At 41.4% G+C, this 20,528-nt stretch overlaps 1 protein-coding gene across 1 annotated transcript in view; it reads left to right on the top strand.

Moving 5' to 3' along the window:
- Positions 1-20,528, top strand: part of LOC117512014 (ornithine decarboxylase-like) — a 137,981-nt gene that overhangs the window by 12,272 nt on the left and 105,181 nt on the right. The window contains exon 4 of the mRNA XM_034171953.1: positions 19,227-19,310. Coding sequence (XP_034027844.1) covers positions 19,227-19,310 — 84 coding nt within the window. The remainder of the gene's footprint in view (positions 1-19,226; positions 19,311-20,528) is intronic.

The following is a 20,528-nucleotide window of genomic DNA, read 5'->3' as shown; positions in this document are numbered from 1 at the left end:
AGGGGGACATGGAGCAGCACGCGACAGCTGCTGTGACGACACACAAGACATGAGCAGGGCAGATTGCTTCTGCTGCAAGAAAATCAAATTTCTTGAGTCAGTCTCTCCTGACTTGCCACTGGTTGTTTCCGCATTTATGGCAATTTAATTACACAAGTGCTAAAAATAACTGCATGCATTTAGCACTGTCCTTTTCATTATATATGCACAGATTTGGAAAAGTCTGTTTTATTACAATGACAGAGAAAACATGCATTAGCCTGCCTATTTTCTGGTGGATATAAAATGACCACAGTCCAGTTGCACATGCACAAATAGGTTAAAATTTTTACAATTAAAAAAAATGTATTATCAGAATGTAATATTCACATTGTGAACCCCATGGCCTTTAGTTTCAGACAAAGCAGCAGGTGCTGGTCCAGTTGCTGGTCCCTCATGTTGTCCAAGCAACAATGAGGATGTTAGTGAAGGTGAGCTTATGGAGCCACTTTACAAGCAAATGATTTAACTAAAATGTAATTGAATTTTAGTAACTGTGACATTTTTTTCCTGTTTTGTGTATTTGTTTTTTGTTGAGCTAATATTAGGATTACCTAATAAATGGTGTGCCTTTGTAGTCGCAGAAGCTGAGGGACAGATAGAGGATGACTATACAAACTATACAATATTACAGAGAATTACAAAGTATACAGAATAAGAATAGGACTATTATGGTATGTATGTAGATAGAGAGTATATACGAGGTCTATTAGAAAAGTACCTGAAAAATCTATTTTTCAGGTACGTCTATTAGAAGTTCTGAAAAAATTCTGATGGAAAAAAAGCCCAAATCATTCCGCCATTTCCTGACAATGAAAATCCGCCGAGGGGGTGGACCACTCCTCACTCAAAGCCTGCTCACAGGTGAATGACGCAACCGACAGGCGTGGAAAAACTCACGCATGCGCACAAGGGTTCAAGCTTGTCTGACGCAATCACACGTGATTGAAATCCATATGGTTTTTGAAAAAAATAATAAGGTCGGATACTTTTCTAATAGACCTTGTACAACCCCAATTTCAATGAAGTTGGGACATTGTGTAAAATGTAAATAAAAACAGAATACGATTTGCAAATCCTTTTCAACGTATATTCAATTGGATACACCGCAGAGACAAGATATTTAATGTTCAAACTGATAAACTTCATTGTTTTTGTGCAAATATTTGCTCATTTTGAAATGGATGCCTGCAACACATTACAAAAAAGCTGGGACAGTGGTATGTTTACCACTGTGTTACATCACCTTTCCTTCTAACAACACTCAATAAGTGTTTGGGAACTGAGGACACTAATTGTTGAAGCTTTGTAGGTGGAATTCTCTCCCATTCTTGCTTGATGTACAACTTCAGTTGTTCAACAGTCCGGGGTCTCTGTTGTATTTTGCGCTTTATAATGCACCACACATTTTCAGTGGGTGACAGGTCTGGACTACAGGTGGGCCAGTCTAGTACCCACACTCTTTTACTATGAAGCCACGCTGTTGTAACATGTGCAACATGTGTCTTGGCATTGTCTTGCTGAAATAAGCAGGGACGTCCCTAAAAACGATGTTGCTTGGATGGCAGCATGTGTTGCTCTAAAACCTGGATGTACCTTTCAGTGTTGATGGTGCCATCACAGATGTGGAAGTTGCCCATGTCATGGACACTAACACATCCCCATACCATCACAGATGCTGGCTTTTGAACTTTGGGCTGGTAACAATCTGGATGGTCTTTTTCCTCTTTTGTCCAGAGGACACAATGTCCATGATTTCCAAAAATAATTTAAAATGTGGACTCAACAGACCACGGCACACTTTTCTACTTTACATCTGTCCATTTCAAATGGACAGAGAAGGCGGCAGCTTTTCTGGGTGTTGATGTATGGCTTTTGCTTTGCATGGTAAAGTTTTAACTTCCACTTGCATATGTAGCGATGAACTGTGTTAACTGACAATGGTTTTCTGAAGTGTTCCTGGGCCCACGCGGTAAGATCCTTTACATAATGCCACAAAATGCCACTCATGGGATTCAAGCCTGTAAGCTCTGATTACCAGACAGAAACTTGACCACTGCACTACCATTGCTGGGCTGTAATTGGTGCGTAAAAATGCCTGAAATCAACAAAAACATGAAGGAGGTGTGCTGTGTGCATCCGTTGCAACCCAGTGCAAAGGCAAAAGATGTTTTATATATTTCCACATGAGGACAGCAGGCAGAGACACGCACCTCACGGAAGAATGTTGTAAGTTCATGTCCTTCCAAACACGGAACGTGTTCTCAACCTCGGATCTTTACAGCCGCGGCTGTGAGTGGACATGGCCCCCTGTCCGACCAACGTGTCACTCTCTGTGTTATGTGGTCATTCATTTTCGTTATTTGTTATGTAATTGTGTATGTAGGGACTGTCGTAATTATTTATATAACTGTCCTGGTGGTGGTTTCTGTGTTTGTAATATGTGCACTGAGCTGCCATCCAGCTGTCAGTGTGCTGTGATCAGCTGACAGGTGTGCTGGTTGTAGTCACACCTTGCTGTCCGGGCCTAATGTGATCAGATCTGTGCTTACATGGTTGTCCATTCTGCTGTTCCTGTTTTGTGTTCGGGGTCGCCACAGCGGATACAACCAGATCCGTATTGATAAGCATTCTATGCAAGTGTGTGTGTGTGTGGGGGGGGCACATGTACACATGTGAGACACATGCACCACATGTGTGTGGCTTTTTACAACTCCACACTCGTGGGGACACTTAGACAAATTTCACATCCAGCTCAACAGTGATCATCTGCTGTCTTCATGATGATAGTGTGAATGGCCACACATTTTCTAAGTGCCAAAGGAGCCGTGTTAGATGTTCGTGTGTGTCAGCTGGAATTTGGCCGACACCTGCAGCGAGAGGGTTAGATGGGCTCTCACAGCGCACACTGTCTTTCAGCCGCTGGTGTGTGCAAATAGTTGCAGCAACAGGTGTACGAGGTGTTAGAGGCAGCAACAATTTTACATGTTTTGCATATGATTCCTGCTTCATGCATAAGTCGACCATTCATAATATGTATGAAGGGGCCCTTAACACCTTTAACAGAAATGCAATGACTTTACAGTTGTTCGAATCTTTGACTTCTCAAATAGTAGTTTCTCTCAAATCGTAAGTGGACTCCCTAATTTTAAACAGATCCTGGACATGTTGTAGAAAAACTTTGTTTTTGACTTTATACATGATTTTAATTGTGATGTAAGTCACAATTTAATTGTGATGCAAGTCACTCGGCAAGTCAAACAAGTCCCAGAATTTTAAAATTTGTAAACTGATAAATAATGGCTTTCGCAGTCAGTCTGCTCTGTGTAAGCCTGGTCCTGTCAAATCTCAGAAGCTAAGCAGTGCAGGGCCTGATTAGTACTTGGATGGGAGACCTCTTTGGAACACCAGGGGCTGTATGTGTTTCTCCATATAAAACTGGAGTTGTGTCAAGAAGGGCACCCAGCGTAAAACCTGTGCCAAATACCAATGCGGATCTGGCTGTATCTGCTGTAGCAACCCCGACCCAAAATGGGAGCAGTCAAAAGAACAACAACAAATAATGAGTTTGTTGGATCATGGTAGGGTTTGTAACTAGACATTCTTATGGCTTTCTTTTGTAGTAAAAATATTGGTTTTGTATTAGTTTTGTATGTTTCCCCAAACCTCAATGCATATATAGAACATATATAGAACAAGTAATGAATGATAAAAAATATAGTAAATGAATGTTGCAAGAGGAAGGCTTTTGCTTTGTACAGGACTGCAATGGCTTTAGACATTTTAGATTTAACATCATTGATATGTGTTTTCCAGCTTAATTTGTCATCAATAAAAACCCCAAGAAATTTTGTTTCAGTTACAAGTTCAATTTCAGTATCATGTAATAATAAATTTCTGCTTAAATTCCTGGGCTTATTTCCAAATATAATACACCCAGTTTTACCAAAATGGAGTGATAATTTGTTTGAATCAAACCATTGTTTAAATTTCTTTAATTCCTTCTTCATCATGTCTAAAGGCTGTCCCAAATGATCCCCACTACAAAATACAGTGGTATCATCAACAAATAAAATACAAGTCAGGGAATTAGAAACCAAACATATATCATTAATGCATAAAAGAAACAACAATGGACCATGGACTAAACCCTGGGGCACCCCACATGTGATCTTCAAAATTTCAGAATTTGTCCAACATAAATGAACATACTGATACCTAATGCATAAATAAGTTGCTATCCACGCACATGCCAATCCCCTGATACCATGCTTCTGGAATTTGTCCAATAATAAGGCATGCTCTATGGTGTCAAATGCTTTCTGTAAATAAAAACAACCCCAACAATGTATTTCTTATTCTCAATTAGATTTGTAATTTATTCGACAAACTCATTTAAAGCCAATGAAGTTGTACAATTTTTTTTCTAAATCCATATTGCTGCTCACTAAGTATATGATGTTTTGCTATGAAATCATTCATCCTTCTTTCAAATACCTTTTCCACAATTTTAGAAAACAGCGAGATTGGCCTATAGGTCGAAAAGACCGTTATCACAAGAATTGAACAACAGTATCACTTTAGCTATTTTCATTTTAGAAGGAAATTTCCCGGTCATTAAAGACAAATTACAAATATAGGTTAGAAGCTTAACAATACAATCAGATATTTTTTTATTACAAACATATCAAAATTTAAACTATCAGTTTTTTTTCCCATTTAATTCATGAACTACGTCAATTATTTCAGTTTCATCTGTTTCTTTAATAAACAATGACTGGTTGTTTTGGTGTTTTTCAGATAAAATTGAATTTGCTCAATTTTTACCCACATTGACAAAATAATCGTTGAAATTATTTGCTGTAGCATTAGTATCTTTAAAAAAATTGTCAGTATTTGCATAAAAATAAGCTGAATAGTCTAACAATTTTTTTCTTTTTTATAATGGAGTCACCACAAACAAATAGAAGCTTATTATTTTGGATTGTACGAGGGCTGTCAATAAAGTAACGGTCCTTTTTATTTTTTCAAAAACTATATGAATTTCATTCATATGTTTTTACGTCAGACATGCTTGAACCCTCGTGCGCATGCGTGAGTTTTTCCACGCCTGTCGGTGACGTCATTCGCCTGTGAGCACTCCTTGTGGGAGGAGTCGTCCAGCCCCTCGTCGGAATTCCTTTGTCTGAGAAGTTGCTGAGAGACTGGCGCGTTGTTTGATCAAAATTTTTTCTAAACCTGTGAGACACATCGAAGTGGACACGGTTCGAAAAATTAAGCTGGTTTTCAGTGAAAATTTTAACGGCTGATGAGAGATTTTGAGGTGATTCTGTCGCTTTAAGGACTTCCCACGGTGCGAGACGTCGTGCAGCGCTCTCAGGCGGCGTCATCAGCCTGTTCAAGCTGAAAACCTCCACATTTCAGGCTCTATTGATCCAGGACGTCGTGAGAGAACAGAGAAGTTTCAGAAGAAGTCGGTTTCAGCATTTTATCCGGATATTCCACTGTTAAAGGAGATTTTTTTAATGAAAGACGTGCGGACGGGTCCACGCGTCGGGACGCAGCCGACGCGGTGCGGCGGCACAGGAAAAACACCTCCATTGGAAGCCTTAAGGACAAGTTGGAACATGTCCTGCTGTTAAACAATTTCTCATATACTCACTCCACTGAAAGCCATCAAAAGCCACCTGGATTTTACAAATGGTTATGAAAGGCTCATTAAAAGCCTGCTAACGAGTCTTTCATTGGATTCAGGTGTGTTGGAGCAGGGAGACAACTAAGAGTATCAGGAAGGTAGCTCTCGAGGACCGAACTTGAGCACCCCTGTGCTAAAGCCTCTGGATGTTGTTGGGCTCTCATGCCTGGCATGTGTTTATAATGTTGAATCTAATTCTGGGATAGTACTTCCCAGGTGGTGGTCTCCATATTTAAAAAAGGGGGCCAGACAGTGTGCAAAAATTACAGAGGAATATGCTTACATCTTAGCCTCCCTGGGAAAACCTATGCCAGAGTACCAGAGGGGAGACTTCAGCCATTAGTTTAACCTTGGATTCAAGAGGGGCAACACAGGTTACGTCAAGGGATGGTGGACCCTCACAAAAATGGGTCTTGGGAGTATGACCAACCAGTCTACATGTGTTTTGTGAACTTAGAAGAGGTGTATGACTGGGTCCCTTGAGGTCACCTGTGGGGGACCTTGCAGGAATATGGGATACCCAAACTGCTGCAACACGCAGTTCAGTTTCTATATGACCAAAATAGGAGCTGTGTGTGTATTCTTAGCATCACATGGGACCTGTTCCAGGTGGGTGTTGGACTCTGCCACCAATCCTGTTTGTGACATTCACGGATGGGATTTCAAGGTGCCGTTAAGGACTGGAGGGTATTCAGTTTGGTGACCTCAGAGTTGCATCTCTGCTTTTTGTGAAAGATGTGGTTCTGTTGGCTTACAGTGCATACAGAAAGTATTCACAGCACTTCACATTTTCCACAAAAGACTAAGAAATCACAAGTACGTAAGTATTCACGCTCTTTGCTCAATACTTTATTGATGCACCTTTGGCAGCAATCACAGCCTCAAGTCTTCTTGAATATGATGCCACAAGCTTTGTGCACCTATCTTTAGGCAGTTTTGCCAATTCTTCTTTGCAGAACCTCTCAAGCTCCATCAGGTTGGATGGAGTGCGTCGTAGCACAACTACTTTTAAGTCTGTCAGGGATATGTTCAATCAGATTCAGGTCTGGGATCTGGCTGGGCCACTCAAGAACATTCACAGAGTTGTCCTGAAGCCACTCCTATGATATCCTGGCTGTGTGTTTAGGGTCACTGTCCTGCTGAATGATGAACCGCCACCCCAGTCTGAGGTCAAAAGCATTCTGGAGCAGGTTTTCATCCAGAATGCCCCTCTACATTTCTGCATTCATCTATCCCTCAATCCTGACTCATCTCCCAGTTCCTGCTGCTGAAAAACATCTCCACAGCATGATGCTGCCACCACCATGCTTCACAGTAGAGATGGTGCCTGGTTTCCTACAAACATGATGCTTGGCATTCATGACAAAAAAGTTTAATTTTTATGTCATCAGAACAGAGAATTTTGTTTCTCATGGTCTGAGAGTCCTTTAGGTGTCTTTTGGAAATCTCCAGGTGGGCTGCCATGTGCCTGTGACTAAGGAGTGGCTTCAATTTCAATTACATTTCAATTCATTTTCATTTATATAGCATCAAATCACAACAAAGTTGGCTCAAGGTGCTTCACACAAGTCAGGTCTAACCTCACCAATCCCCAGAGCAAGCACACAGGCAACAGTGGTAAAGAAAAACTCTCTCTGATGATTTGAGGAAGAAACCTCAAGGAGACAAGACTCAAAAGCGTGACCCTCTGCTTGGGCCATGCTACCGACAAAATTTACAAAACAATTCACAAAACATACAGAAAATGTTGCCGGTAGAGGTAGGCGATACCGGGAATTTTGTTATTGATCCGATACCAAGTAAATACAGGCCAAGTATTGCCGATATCGATACTGATCAATCAATCAATCAATCAATCAATCAATTTTATTTATATAGCGCCAAATCACAACAAACAGTTGCCCCAAGTCGCTTTATATTGTAAGGCAAGGCCATACAATAATTACGTAAAAACCCCAACGGTCAAAACGACCCCCTGTGAGCAAGCACTTGGCGACAGTGGGAAGGAAAATCTCCCTTTTAACAGGAAGAAACCTCCAGCAGAACCAGGCTCAGGGAGGGGCAGACTTCTGCTGGGACTGGTTGGGGCAGAGGGAGAGAACCAGGAAAAAGACATGCTGTGGAGGGGAGCAGAGATCAATCACTGATTAAATGCAGAGTGGTGCATACAGAGCAAAAAGAGAAAGAAACACTCAGTGCATCATGGGAACCCCCCAGCAGTCTAAGTCTATAGCAGCATAACTAAGGGATGGTTCAGGGTCACCTGATCCAGCCCTAACTATAAGCTTTAGCAAAAAGGAAAGTTTTAAGCCTAATCTTAAAAGTAGAGAGGGTGTCTGTCTCCCTGATCCGAATTGGGAGCTGGTTCCACAGGAGAGGAGCCTGAAAGCTGAAGGCTCTGCCTCCCATTCTACTCTTACAAACCCTAGGAACTACAAGTAAGCCTGCAGTCTGAGAGCGAAGCACTCTATTGGGGTGATATGGTACTATGAGGTCCCTAAGATAAGATGGGACCTGATTATTCAAAACCTTATAAATAAGAAGAATAATTTTAAATTCTATTCTAGAATTAACAGGAAGCCAATGAAGAGAGGCCAATATGGGTGAGATATGCTCTCTCCTTCTAGTCCCCGTTAGTACTCTAGCTGCAGCATTTTGAATTAACTGAAGGTTTTTCAGGGAACTTTTAGGACAACCTGATAATAATGAATTACAATAGTCCAGCCTAGAGGAAATAAATGCATGAATTAGTTTTTCAGCATCACTCTGAGACAAGACCTTTCTAATTTTAGAGATATTGCGTAAATGCAAAAAAGCAGTCCTACATATTTGTTTAATATGCGCTTTGAATGACATATCCTGATCAAAAATGACTCCAAGATTTCTCACAGTATTACTAGAGGTCAGGGTAATGCCATCCAGAGTAAGGATCTGGTTAGACACCATGTTTCTAAGATTTGTGGGGCCAAGTACAATAACTTCAGTTTTATCTGAGTTTAAAAGCAGGAAATTAGAGGTCATCCATGTCTTTATGTCTGTAAGACAATCCTGCAGTTTAGCTAATTGGTGTGTGTCCTCTGGCTTCATGGATAGATAAAGCTGGGTATCATCTGCGTAACAATGAAAATTTAAGCAATGCCGTCTAATAATACTGCCTCAGGGAAGCATGTATAAAGTGAATAAAATTGGTCCTAGCACAGAACCTTGTGGAACTCCATAATTAACCTTAGTCTGTGAAGAAGATTCCCCATTTACATGAACAAATTGTAATCTATTAGATAAATATGATTCAAACCACCGCAGCGCAGTGCCTTTAATACCTATGGCATGCTCTAATCTCTGTAATAAAATTTTATGGTCAACAGTATCAAAAGCAGCACTGAGGTCTAACAGAACAAGCACAGAAATGAGTCCACTGTCTGAGGCCATAAGAAGATCATTTGTAACCTTCACTAATGCTGTTTCTGTACTATGATGAATTCTAAAACCTGACTGAAACTCTTCAAATATACCATTCCTCTGCAGATGATCAGTTAGCTGTTTTACAACTACCCTTTCAAGAATTTTTGAGAGAAAAGGAAAGCTGGAGATTGGCCTATAATTAGCTAAGATAGCTGGGTCAAGTGATGGCTTTTTAAGTAATGGTTTAATTACTGCCACCTTAAAAGCCTGTGGTACATAGCCAACTAATAAAGATAGATTGATCATATTTAAGATCGAAGCATTAAATAATGGTAGGGCTTCCTTGAGCAGCCTGGTAGGAATGGGGTCTAATAGACATGTTGATGGTTTGGATGAAGTAACTAATGAAAATAACTCAGACAGAACAATCTGAGAGAAAGAGTCTAACCAAATACCGGCATCACTGAAAGCAGCCAAAGATAACGATACGTCTTTGGGATGGTTATGAGTAATTTTTTCTCTAATAGTTAAAATTTTATTAGCAAAAAAAGTCATGAAGTCATTAATAGTTAAAGTTAAAGGAATACTCGGCTCAATAGAGCTCTGACTCTTTGTCAGCCTGGCTACAGTGCTGAAAAGAAACCTGGGGTTGTTCTTATTTTCTTCAATTAGTGATGAGTAGTAAGATGTCCTAGCTTTACAGAGGGCTTTTTTATAGAGCAACAGACTCTTTTTCCAGGCTAAGTGAAGATCTTCTAAATTAGTGAGATGTCATTTCCTCTCCAACTTACGGGTTATCTGCTTTAAGCTGCAAGTTTGTGAGTTATACCACGGAGTCAGGCACTTCTGATTTAAAGCTCTCTTTTTCAGAGGAGCTACAGCATCCAAAGTTGTCTTCAATGAGGATGTAAAACTATTGACGAGATACTCTATCTCACTTACAGAGTTTAGGTAGCTACTCTGCACTGTGTTGGTATATGGCATTAGAGAACATAAAGAAGGAATCATATCCTTAAACCTAGTTACAGCGCTTTCTGAAAGACTTCTAGTGTAATGAAACTTATTCCCCACTGCTGGGTAGTCCATCAGAGTAAATGTAAATGTTATTAAGAAATGATCAGACAGAAGGGAGTTTTCAGGGAATACTGTTAAGGCTTCAATTTCCATACCATAAGTCAGAACAAGATCTTCAAATGAATTAAAGCTCTGTCTGGGTTTTTGATTAATTAATAAGCTGGAATGGAAGATTGCTGCTAATCCTCCGCCTCGGCCCGTGCTACGAGCATTCTGGCAGTTAGTGTGACTCGGGGGTGTTGACTCATTTAAACTAACATATTCATCCTGCTGTAACCAGGTTTCTGTAAGGCAGAATAAATCAATATGTTGATCAATTATTATATCATTTACTAACAGGGACTTAGAAGAGAGAGACCTAATGTTTAATAGACCACACTTAACTGTTTTAGTCTGTGGTGCAGTTGAAGGTGCTATATTATTTTTTCTTTTTGAATTTTTATGCTTAAATAGATTTTTGCTGGTTATTGGTGGTCTGGGAGCAGGCACCGTCTCTACGGGGATGGGGTAATGAGGGGATGGCAGGGGGAGAAAAGCTGCAGAGAGGTGTGTAAGACTACAACTCTGCTTCCTGGTCCCAACCCTGGATAGTCACGGTTTGGAGGATTTAAGAAAATTGGCCAGATTTCTAGAAATGAGAGCTGCTCCATCCAAAGTGGGATGGATGCTGTCTCTCGTAACAAGATCAGGTTTTCCCCAGAAGCTTTGCCAATTATCTATGAAGCCCACCTCATTTTTTGGACACCACTCAGACAGCCAGCAATTCAAGGAGAACATGCGGCTAAACATGTCACTCCCGGTCCGATTGGGGAGGGGCCCAGAGAAAACTACAGAGTCCGACATTGTTTTTGCAAAGTTACACACCGATTCAATGTTAATTTTAGTGGCCTCCGATTGGCATAACCGGGTGTCATTACTGTCGACGTGAATTACAATCTTACCAAATTTACACTTAGCCTTAGCTAGCAGTTTCAAATTTCCTTCAATGTCGCCTGCGCTAGCCCCCGGAAGACAATTGACTATGGTTGCTGGTGTCGCTAACTTCACATTTCTCAAAACAGAGTCGCCAATAACCAGAGTTTGATCATCGGCGGGTGTGTCGTCGAGTGGGGAAAAACGGTTAGAAATGTGAACGGGTTGGCGGTGTACACGGGGCTTCTGTTGAGGGCTACGCTTCCTCCTCACAGTCACCCAGTCGGCCTGCTTTCCCGGCTGCTTGGGATCTGCCAGAGGGAAACTAACGGCGGCTAAGCTACCTTTGTCCGCACCGACTACAGGGGCCTGGCTAGCTGTAGAATTTTCCACGGTGCGGAGCCGAGTCTCCAATTCGCCCAGCCTGGCCTCCAAAGCTACGAATAAGCTACACGTATTACAAGTACCATTACTGCTAAAAGAGGCCGAGGAATAACTAAACATTTCACACCCAGAGCAGAAAAGTGCGGGAGAGACAGGAGAAGCCACCATGCTAAACCGGCTAAAAGCTTGTAGCTGCGCTAAGCTAGCGGATTCCTAAAAACACACAAAGTGAATCATGTGTAAATAATTTAGAGGTGATTCAGCAGAGGGAGTGCTTTAGTTAAGGCACGTGAAGATTACACTGTGAAAGAAATCATTATCTAGGTAACTAGATCAATCTAACTGCGCAGATTAAACAGCTAACAGATACAGCAAAACACCGCTGTGCTCCGGAACAGGAAGTGATACAATACCGCAGTGAGAGCCAACCACCAGTAGAGGCAAGCAAGAGCCAAAAAGCCAAAACTGATACCGATACTTTTTCATATATAAGCTTTGTAGATCCATAGGATCTAGGATAGAATTTCGCCAAACATTGTACATGACAACAAAATACTTTATTATCACAATCAACATTTTTGTTTTAAAAAATAGCACTCAACACAACTTTGTCAGCCCTGAGGTAGAGGGCTAACAAACCACAATACAACAAAATGAACACAACACAACATATGCTGTAAACAGTTTCAAACTTATTTGGTTTTTCAAGTCGAACAATACAGGAAAATAATACAAAAAATAAGGAATTTCTTCCCTTCAGTGCACTTCTCATGTTGTTTCTTAAATAAATAGAAAAAAATAGAATAAAAAAATAGAACTTAAAGCAAACTAAAACAACCTTCTGAGGTTAGAGAGCTGACAAACCACAATAGAGAAAAACTAACACCACAACAAATATTGTAAACAGTTTCAAACTTGTTCTTTTTTTCAAGTCGAAACATACAAGAAAATAATACAAATAAGGAATTTCCTCCCTTCAGTGCACTTCTGGCTTTAAACAAAATAAAAACATTAAGTGAAAATTAAATAAAAGTAAAAAGAAAGAAAGAAAGAAAGAGTGCTAGTCTTACAGACAGAGAGTAGACTTTGATGAATCTGCGTGCACAGCAGTCAGTGCGTTGTGGGAGAGAAAAAACCTTGAGTATCGATCTTTTTACACGAGGATCGTTCAATATCAATACCAGCGTTGGTATCGATATTATCGATATTAGGATCGATCCGACCACCTCTAGTTGCTGGTACACAGGACAGGAGGGTTACAGAACCAGACACCACACCCATCTCTGGATGGAGCCACACCTCAAACAGAGAGAAAAAAAAACACAATCAGGCATCAGAAAGACAACAAATACAGTATAATTTGCCAGCATTAAGCAACAAGAAAAACAGAACAAATACTAAGGGCCCTGTCCCACTGCCGTTTAGGAGGATTTGCGCATGGAATGCGCACAAAAGTGGCCCACATCCGCCAAACAACCGCGATAACTGTGTAACATTCCTGTATGAGTCGGCCGCCATCTGAACATGTCCGGGATCATCCGCAGAGGCACACATGTCCGCAGCCAGGATGTTTGAGCAGCTCAAAAATCCTGCTGCAGATGAGATCCGCATCAGGGCCTTGTCCTACTGCCGTTTAGGAGGATTTGCGCATAGGTGGGCGGAAATGACAGATATCACGGGGTGGGTCAGCGACTACATGAGGAAGAAAATCGGATATAACAGGGAACAGAAGCGAAGGCGACCGTGGACATGCGTGCCTCTGCGGATGATCACGGACGTGTTCAGATGGCGGCCGACTCCTACAGGACTGTTACACGGTTATTGCGGTTGTTTGGCGGATGTGGGCCACTTTTGTGCACATTCCATCCACAAATCCTCCAAAACGCTAGTGGGACAGGGCCCACGCCAGTCGGACAGGGCCCTATGTCTCTTTTGTCCTTTATTTCACAATTATGAGAGAGGTTTTGGAGCGAGCGGCAGCACCACAGCAGGAGGAGAGGAGTTTTTATTTTACGTGCGCGCGAGAGCGAGTTCGTCTGTGGAGAATATTTTAGTAATTAACTACACAAATGTATAACAACACAAATGGTGACTGGTTTATAAACACAATTATGACAGAGTTTTGGGGGGAAGAGCGAGGAGCAGTACCACAGCAGGCAGCAGAGTTTTATTTTTTATTATTATTATTGCTTACAATCGCGTGCGTGAATGGGACTCGGGAGCCGAGAGTGAACGGGAGTGCATCACGGCTGCTGTGCCCCTCATGTGGGCGCCTCCACGATTGCCTTCACTTCTGTTCCCTGTTATATCCGCTTTTCTTCCTCATGTCACCCCGGGACATCTGTCATTTCCGCCCACCTTTGTTGCGGACGCTCAGCTTTTGTCTCCTCATTTCATGCGCAAATCCTCCTACACGGCAGTGGGACAGGGGCCTAAGGTCATTGCCGGCCACTAAGCTTCACTAATTTATCCAGCAGCAGCCGAGCAGAGACTCCAACCGGTTTGAAAATAAAGACACTAAAGAGTTCTGACAGCAGCACCAACTCAATCCAACTCGCTGCATGTTTTGAAGCAAACTATTATGTTAGCTTTGTAATTTTCAATAAAGTGTTGTGTGGGCCACTGAAGAGGAGGTACTGCTGGCCCACCACCACCAGATGGCGCCCTGCTTGGAGTGCGGGCTTCAAGCACGAGAGGGCGTCGGAACTACTGGGAGTGACAGCTGTCACACATCATCAACACCAGCTGTCACTCATCAACCACATCCTCCATAAAAGCCGGACTGCAACTCCACCTCCCCGCTGAGAAATCAGCTACCATTCAGGTAACTTCTCTGCTGCATCCTAAACAAACAAAAGTCTGATCTTATTTACAGCCGTTTTCCTGCGACGTGTCCTTGTCTGCTGCATTGGCGTTTGGTGTGGACTGCGACGGCTTCGCCTCACACCCCAACCAGATAAGTGGTTTTCCAGGAGCTGTACAAGTGTGTTTTCCCTCCTGGAGGAATTAAGCACTGAAAGATTGCTGGGTGTGTATTCACACACCCACCATTAACTGTTTCTGTTTCTGCCAGCAGTACCGGGTCTGACTGCTGAAGACAGTGGCCACCTGGGGCGCAGGGCTTGGCGGCTCCGGTGTTCTTCAGATCCATTGGCGGTGGAAGCTGTGTGGGATCCGGCTCTTCTCTTGCCAGACGTCTTCTATCTTCAAGCCTGCCCACACGTCACCTTGTGTATGATTGGCGATCCACATTCTCTGTCATTGTCTGTATTTCGTTGTGCGATTCACAACATTAAATTGTTACTTTTTGGCTTATCCATTGTCCGTTCATTAACGCCCCCTGTTGTGGGTCCGTGTCACTACACCTTCCCAACATAAAGTTGAGGACACGGCACACTTTGTTTCCTAATAAAGGGGCACGATAAGAGAAAACTCTGTGACCCGCGGACTTTTTATTCACCCTCAGGACACAAAGTAGTCCTGCACCCTGAGAATGCAGAGCCCAGGCCGGTGCGTAGGGTTTAATTAGGTCAGCGAGGTCGGAAGGTACCAGTCCATGAACAATTTTATAGGCTAGTAGCAGAACCTTAAAATCTGATGTCACAGAGACAGGAAGCCAGTAAAACATGCCAAAATGGGTGTAATGTGGTTGAACTTTCTGCTTCCTGTCAAAAGTCTGGCAGCAGCATTTTAAACCAGTTGGAGACCCCTAATGCTGGACTGCAGTAAAACAGAAAATAGAACATTGCAGTAGTCGAGTCCAGAAGAGACAAATGCATGAATCAGGGTATCAGCATCAGCCATAGACAGGATGAAACGAATCTTCACTATATTTCGCAGGTGGAAGAAAGCAGTCCTCGTAATATCTCTAATGTTGACGTTAAAGGACAATGTAGGATCAAAAATTACACCAAGGTTCCTTAATTTGTCAGTGTGATGTATGACGCACGAGCCTAGGCTAAGCGTTAGCTGAAAAAATTGATGCCGATGTCTCACTGGACCAAGAACCATCTGGCCACTCTATCATACAGGCCTGACTGGTCGATTACTGCAGAGATGGAATACTGGAGCTCTGACATAGTGACAGTTCTTCTTTCACCATTCTTAGTCACCTGCATGACTATGGCCATTCTTCCCCGATCACTCAGTGTAGATGGGCGGCCAACTCTTGGAAGAGTCCTGGTTGATCCAAACGTCTTCAATTTACAGAAGACATTGGCCCCAGAGGGTTAAAATAATGACATAATGACAATTCACATTGTCATTATGGGGTATTGTGTGTAGGATTTTGAGGGGAAAAAAATGAATTTCATCCATTTTGGAATAAGGCTGTAACAAAACAAAATGTGGAAAAAGTAGAAGCGCTGTGAATACTTTCACTGCACGGTATATTAAACTTTATCTTGTGCTTATTTCTTTGAGATAGCACTGTTGCCTCACATCGAGAAGGTCATGGGTTCAATTCCCGCCTGTGGCCTTTCTGTGTGAAGTTTGCATGTTCTCCCCATGTTTGCATGGGTTTCATCCGGGTGCTCTGGTTTCCTCCTACATCCTTAAGGACATGCAGGTTAGGTGGATTGGAATCTTTAAATTGTCATTAGATATGCATGCATGTGGATGGGACTGTGTTTGTTTGTCTGTTTGTAGCCCTGTGACAGACTGGCATCCTGTCCTGGATGTACCCCGCCTCATGCTCTATGACTGCTGGGATGGGCTCCAGCTCCCCACGACCCTTAATTGGACTAAGCGGTTGAAAATGTGTGTGTGTTTCTTTCAGAATAAACGTCTCCATGTGTAAATCAGGTAGATCAGAAACAAATGCATATTTCAGAGTCTGTGTGGGACATGATGGCTGCCCACACAGAGAACTCAGAGAGAACTGTCCACACATTTCTCTATGCATTCTCTGTTCGAGTCAAAAGCATCGTCACTTTTCATTGGTTTGCTGGAGTGTGATTAATGGAGCAGGACCTGAATGTCAGTCTGAAACAGGATAACATTTTTTTTTTTATTGCCAGTGTGTAAAAATATGTCAGAGTTCTTGTGTAGTGCAAGATGCACTATTTGCTCATTTTGAAATGGATGCCTGCAACAAGTTTTAAAAAAGCTGGGACAGTGGTATGTTTACCACTGTATTACATCAGCAATGCTCAAAGAACATCTGTTTGGAACATTCCACAGATAAACAGGTTAATTGGAAAGAGGTGAGTGTCATGATTGGGTCTAAAAGGAGCATCCCCAAAAGGCTCAGCCGTTCACAAGTAAAGATGGGGCGATGATCACCACTTTGTGAACAACTGTGTGAAAAAATAGTCCAGGAGTTTAAGAACAATGTTTCTCAATGTTCAATTATAAGGATTTAGGGATTCCATCATCTATAGTCCATAATATAATCAGAAGATTCAGAGAATCTGGAGAACTTTCTACATGTAAGCGGCAAAGCCAAAAACCAACATTGAATGCCCATGACCTTCGATCCCTCAGGCGATACTGCATTAACCCTTTGGGGCAGATGCCGTCATATCCAATGGCTGAGTATAAGTTTTACTAAATTATAAATAACTTTTTAATGATATGAGAGAGAAACTTACTTTTTTTTCTGAAAAGTTAACTCTGCAGACTTTCAAGCCAGCCATCCACCATCTTTGTACTCCTCATAAAGGCTGTGTGATGATGTGTGCAATGTGAGTGTCCAATTGGAATTGGTTCACCATCACATGGTTTTCCAATATCCAATCATAGGGCAGAGCAGTCTCACATGGTAGACCAAAGATCGTTTGTAGAAGAATGTGTTATTCTGTGGCATTTGAATGCTGTCTGAATAGCACTCTGGCTGCTGGCTTCATGCGTAAAAGTGCAGCGTTGAGCATATGAATGGAGGAGATCAGCGGAAGAGGGTCACATACAACCTCACGTGCTCGTCAAAGAGTGTCACTGACAGAAATGATTCACTACTTGGCCAGGGAATATTGTTGGATAAGCCTCTCTCGCTCTCACTCATAAAGTGCCGTTTACGAATTTGAATGAAAGGAGGTAGGGGTGTTAACAGGGCCTAAAACTGTGAAGAGAGGCTGGTTACAGTGCAGGAACACATTCCAAGAGGGAGTCAAATTCTATGGAAATAAAAAGTTTGTGTTGTAAGCCTTTGTGTAATAGCAGACAGAAATTGCTTTGAGATGTGGCATAAAGACAAACAAAATGCATAGAACATTTTGTATATATTGTTCAAAATGTGCATTTGTGTTTATTGTTAGAACCTTAATTTCATAAATTATTTTGTGCAAGATCGCAAACTAACTTTATAAAGTGGCAAAATAGTTGTTTATTATAGTTTGCTGTGTTTTGAATACATGTGTGTGAAAATTATTCCCGCTTTATTTTTTTTTCTTTTCTTATTTCTGATTGTAAACCTTTATTACACTTATAAAACACCACTATAGCATATATGTTCTGAACAGGTTGTCCTGAAAAAAGAGACATACCACTTGATTGTGGGATGCAGGGTGAGCTTTTAACATCAATAATAAAACATTTATGCCAGGCGAGTGAACTGTCCAAAAAATGCCCTCGACCCCAGAGGGTTAAAAACAGACATCATGTGTGTAAAGGATCTTACCGCATGGGCTCAGGGACACTTCAGAAAACCATTGTCAGTTAACACAGTTCGTCGCTACATCTACAAGTGCAAGGCAGGCGTTGCAGATTTGCAACAGCTAAATACTAATTACTTAATTACTCCACATCCATATTTTATGAGCCTTTTTTTACTCAGACGTAGCACTGCAGGACTTAGTTGTGCATTAGCAACAGTTTCCCACAAGCTCACCAAATGGCAGTGCTGTCTCACTTCCAGTATGACTGCCTCCTTGGTTTCACTGAAACAGATTTTCTAGGCATCAATCTCATGTAAGTATCACTACCAACCTCCATTAATTTGAAACTAATACTGCACAAGATGAATCATGAATATATATAGATACAGTACATTAGTAGATTTCATTAGTAGATTTTATCTCCTCTGGGGTTTTCCCCAGGGGCAGGTCTATTTCAGTGTTGCAGATTTGCGACATGTGGCCGGACAGGTACCAATGGATGCCACATGCTTTATCTACTAGTTTGCCTATATTTTGAGCAACAATTTATACTAGGGTTATTTTACTATCACCAGTGTTTACTTATTACATTGAGAAACTTTTTGAGTACTGGAGTTGTCTTCGATGTATATTAGCTCTGGATAAAGATGTATCTTGCACCTGCGTCCAGTGGCTGATTTAATTTCATTTTACACTTATGGCTGTTAATATGCAGAATCCTCATATTGCTGTTAATATGCAGAATCCTCATATTGCTGTCAAGGTTATGTTACTGTGAGCTATCAACTGTACATTTACGTTTAGTAAATCACCCGCAAAACTGTCTCCACCCCAATGCACAAAAGTTTGGATTGCTGACAAAATTTAGCACTCGTTATTTGGGATCTTAGTAAATCAGGCCCAAAATGTGTGGCCTCCTATGTTCCTTAGCTGAGGTATTGCAACATTGTCATTATTTTGATGATTGATTTGTATTCCAATTCCAATACACTCTCATGGGCTTTCAATGCATGTGATTGCCAAGGACCCCATAGAAACTGACCTCACCTTTTGTAAGTGGGGGGAGGGGGCTGTCTTGTGGAGGCAATATTGATTGATTTATTAATTGATTGATTGATGTCTTTCAGAATTCGTTGGGCTTCAAGATGACTCTGCTTGACATTGGTGGAGGATTTTCTGGAAGGGATGACGCTCAAGTCAGATTTGAACAGGTTGAAAAGCAGGAACACTTTTCATAGCGAGTTTCATCACTTGAGAGAAACCAGCACCTCATCTAAATTTTCATGGAATTTTGAGGGTTATAGTGCACCAAGATATCACAAAAAAGACATCTAGTGCAAAAACATCATCACTATTATATTTATTAGGTGGTTTTGTTTTGCCTCTCATGCTCATCTTACATGCATCCTGGCTTACTGTATGGTTGCAAGACTTGGACGCTAACCAGTGATCTAATGCCTTGATTATGTGTCGTTGATGCTTGATCTCTTTGGAGAATCCTTAATAATAATGACTTTCTGTCAAACATACACTTATTTTGGGAGATGCAGATGAGGAATATCAATTACTTCATTTTGGGAACATCAGCGTTGCCAAATTGGTTATGTGGTGAGTGTCTCTGGGCATGATCCAGCATGCTGGTGCCCCAGGGTTTTGACTATAGCAACAATGAAATAGAGGACCACGGTGCACCTGGAAAGTATTCACAGCACTTCACTTTTTCTACATTTTGTTGTGCTACATCCTTTTCCCAAAATGGATGAAATTCATTTTTGTCCTCAAAATTCTACACACAATACCCCATAATGACAATGTGAACAAAGTTTCTTTTTTTTTTTTTTTTTTGCAAATTTATTAAAAATAAAAAAATAAGGAATCACATGTACATACAGTAGTGTTCAGAATAATAGTAGTGCTATGTGACTAAAAAGATTAATCCAGGTTTTGAGTATATTTCTTATTGTTACATGGGACTACTACTGGAGGAATGTTGAGGAAGATGGCGCCGGAGTGTCTGTGCCGCCGCTTGGCTCTGCCTATGCTTGTGTATTTTTTATTGATTTTTATGTCTGTCACAGGGACTGTTCATTCGCTATTGGTGTATAATCACTAGGAATTACTAGAAATCAAGGATACGGTGCAATCATGCACGATCTACACAACAAAAATATAAACGCAACACTTTTGGTTTTGCTCCCATTTTGTATGAGATGAACTCAAAGATCTAAAACTTTTTCCACATACACAATATCACCATTTCCCTCAAATATTGTTCACAAACCAGTCTAAATCTGTGATAGTGAGCATTTCTCCTTTGCTGAGATAATCCATCCCACCTCACAGGTGTGCCATATCAAGATGCTGATTAGACACCATGATTAGTGCACAGGTGTGCCTTAGACTGCCCACAATAAAAGGCCACTCTGAAA

This window comes from Thalassophryne amazonica, chromosome 6 (assembly GCF_902500255.1).
Source record: "Thalassophryne amazonica chromosome 6, fThaAma1.1, whole genome shotgun sequence".
Lineage (NCBI taxonomy): Eukaryota > Metazoa > Chordata > Actinopteri > Batrachoidiformes > Batrachoididae > Thalassophryne > Thalassophryne amazonica.
Note: the sequence above shows the minus strand (reverse complement) of the source record. Positions and strands in the feature narration are given on the sequence as shown.